This window comes from Limulus polyphemus, unplaced genomic scaffold (assembly GCF_000517525.1).
Source record: "Limulus polyphemus unplaced genomic scaffold, Limulus_polyphemus-2.1.2 Scaffold255, whole genome shotgun sequence".
NCBI lineage: Eukaryota > Metazoa > Arthropoda > Merostomata > Xiphosura > Limulidae > Limulus > Limulus polyphemus.
Window position 1 is genome coordinate 181,243 of NW_013665865.1, and position 2,891 is coordinate 184,133.

The 2,891-nt window shown below is 33.4% G+C and overlaps 1 protein-coding gene across 1 annotated transcript in view; it reads left to right on the plus strand.

Annotated features, from left to right (window-relative positions):
• The first annotated feature begins 1,769 nt into the window (after positions 1 to 1,769).
• Positions 1,770 to 2,891, plus strand: part of LOC106478854 (transmembrane and TPR repeat-containing protein CG4050-like) — a 97,083-nt gene continuing 95,961 nt past the window's right edge. The window contains exon 1 of the mRNA XM_022382537.1: positions 1,770 to 1,917. Within this exon, the coding sequence (XP_022238245.1) occupies positions 1,873 to 1,917 (45 nt within the window). The 5' untranslated portion in view covers positions 1,770 to 1,872. The remainder of the gene's footprint in view (positions 1,918 to 2,891) is intronic.

A 2,891-nucleotide genomic window follows, 5' to 3' on the forward strand; every position in this document is an offset into this window, starting at 1 on the left:
TCCCTCTAGTCTTACACTGCTAAATTAGGGACGGCTAGCGCAGATAGCCCTCGTGTAGCTTTGCGCGAAATTCAAAACAAACAAAAAAACAAAACAAACCGTCAAATAAAAAACAATGCGACCAGTAAGTCTATATGTCGAGATAAAGAAAAATCCTACATTTATAAGTATGAGAGTACAACAGTGCAGTACACCGTTGAATGGTTGGAAAGTTGCCGTGACTCAAATATATGTGCTGAATATGTCACCAGAGGTGTCACGGATCGCATCTGCAGTGACACGTCACTGTAGTAACATATGTAAATAGTTTCAAATAAAATGCTACAAACCCCCTTTAGTTGTGAATAGTGAGAAGAATATTACTTCAACACTTGACTGAGCGCCAGTTCTTCGATAAATAACTTTACTGGAGGTGTGGTATAAAGGTATCTTCGAAAAGAAAAGAAAAAGTCAATTTATCGAAATTTTAAAATTATGAATTCCAATTTAATTTTTTTGTTTCTTGCTGTTCAGTTTGTGTGTATTCTCGATAATTTTAGTCTTTTAAGTAACTATCGTTAATTTTAGTATTTTAAGTATCTGTCTGTCGTTAATTTTAGTTTTTTAAGTATCTATCTGTCGTTTATTTTAGTCTTTTAAGTATGTATCTGTCGTTAATTTTAGTCTTTTAGGTATCTGTCTATTTTTAATTTTAGTCTTTTAAGTATCTGTCTGTCGTTAATTTTAGTCTTTTAAGTATCTGTCTGTCGTTAATTTTAGTCTTTTAGTTATCTATCTGTCGTTAATTTTAGTCTTTTAAGTATCTATCGTTAATTTTAGTCTTTTAAGTATCTGTCGTTAATTTTAGTCTTTTAAGTATCTGTCTGTAGTTAATTTTAGTTTTTTAAGTATCTGTCTGTCGTCAATTTTAGTTTTTTAAGTATCTATTTGCCGTTAATTTTAGTCTTTTAAGTATCTATCTGTCGTTAATTTTAGTCTTTTAAGTATCTATCGTTAATTTTAGTCTTTTAAGTATCTGTTTGTCGTTCATTTTAGTCTTTTAAGTATCTATCTGTCTATTTGTCTTTCATTAAACAAAAAAATAATTTATAAGTTAAAGTGACAGTGGAGAATGTTACCTTCAGTGGACAACCTCTATAAACCTGTAATTTGTGAACATTGACATAGAAATCTTTGCAGTCTCACTAAATTCCACAGAAGTGATTTAAACACTAGCTAGTGCCACAACTTATACATAGCTTCTTTGTTTTTAATCTTCAGAAATATCTTTTGAGATTAATTAGTTTCCACACTAACGACATGGATAAAAAGGTTTATATTTTTTACCGAAGACGATTTTGAAGTACGATGAATTTGAATTCTCCGTTTTGGTGCATGGAATTAGAAAGTTAATGCCAAAAGAAAAGTTAGAGTAGATACAGTTATGCCGTGTGAACCTTTTTCGTTACTCCAAAGCTCACAGTTGTGAAACAAGATTAGGAATATTTTACATATGTGCTTTTCTGTTGGAAATTGTTTTCAATGTCTAACAAAGTCCTACCCCCCCCCCCATCCATCCAAAAGTGACATAGTGTTTTTGTTTCACCAATTTATTTAATGGTCACGGGATATTGTGTAGTTTTTGATTTTGCCATTAAGATTAAATTGCCGGGAAAGAGGTGATAACGCTAGAGGGCGCTTAGATCATGAACTTAAACAATCCCTCACACCTGCTTGAATGGATTGGCTTGGTCGAATGTCGGGTAAACGTTCGCCGACAGGGCTTGAAAAAGCATACCTTGCGTACTGCAGTTGTATGTGTCACATCGTTCCTGCGATTGCTGTATTTTCTCCGTGATTTCGCACCGTAAATTTGACTGACCAGAAAGACACATGGCCCCTCGCCAACTAGCCCGTTCCCCGCGTTTGCAGCCCAAGGTAAGCAAGAGTTTTCTGTCTAATATAACATTTCGTGTACGAATTAGAAGTGTTAATCATAATCATATTACCAACGTCAGTTTAAAGTCATTCACTTAATCAGATGATGTTGAACAAATCGTGAGGATTGCTTCACATTTGTTAGTAGAAGATGGGAATGAAATAAAGCTAGTAACAAGAAAAGGTATTTCATGAATAATATCATTATATACTTAGAGAGATAGACAGCGTATCAGAATATATATTAAACTGAATTAGATCGGCTAACGCGAAGTTGCACTATAAAAGCCAGAAAATGTATTAATTCAGCATATAAAGTACAGAATTCATACAATTTTCGTAACTAGATAAATAATACATAGAAGCATTTCGATATCACAGCACGAAGTTAGTGATATCCATGTTGATAATAAAGTACTTAAATTAACAAGAAGTCGTAAAATTCAGTGCACATAATTCCACGTAATTTGTGTTCGTATTCACATTGTTGGCCAATATACTAGCAATGTCGGAAACGGGTGAAGGTGGACAAATCTTAGACATGAAAAAGTAAATTTGCAGTAAATTATCACAAATACACAAATTACAGGCCCGTAACCAGAATGTGATAGGTGGTGGTTTTTTCCCAAAATTCAAGTGATGACTTTGTTTATGTTAGCAAGCAAGCATAATGCACTAACGTGGTTTTTCCCAAAATACAAGTGATGATTTTGTTTATGTTAGCAAGCAAGCATAAGGCACTAACGTGGTTTTTTCTCAAAATTCAAGTGATGATTTTGTTTATGTTAGCAAGCAAGGATAAGGCACTAACGTGGTTTTTTCTCAAAATTCAAGTGATGATTTTGTTTATGTTAGCAAGCAAGCATAAGGCACTAACGTGGTTTTTTCTCAAAATTCAAGTGATGATTTTGTTTATGTTAGCAAGCAAGCATAAGGCACTAACGTGGTTTTTTCCCAAAATTCAAGTGATGATT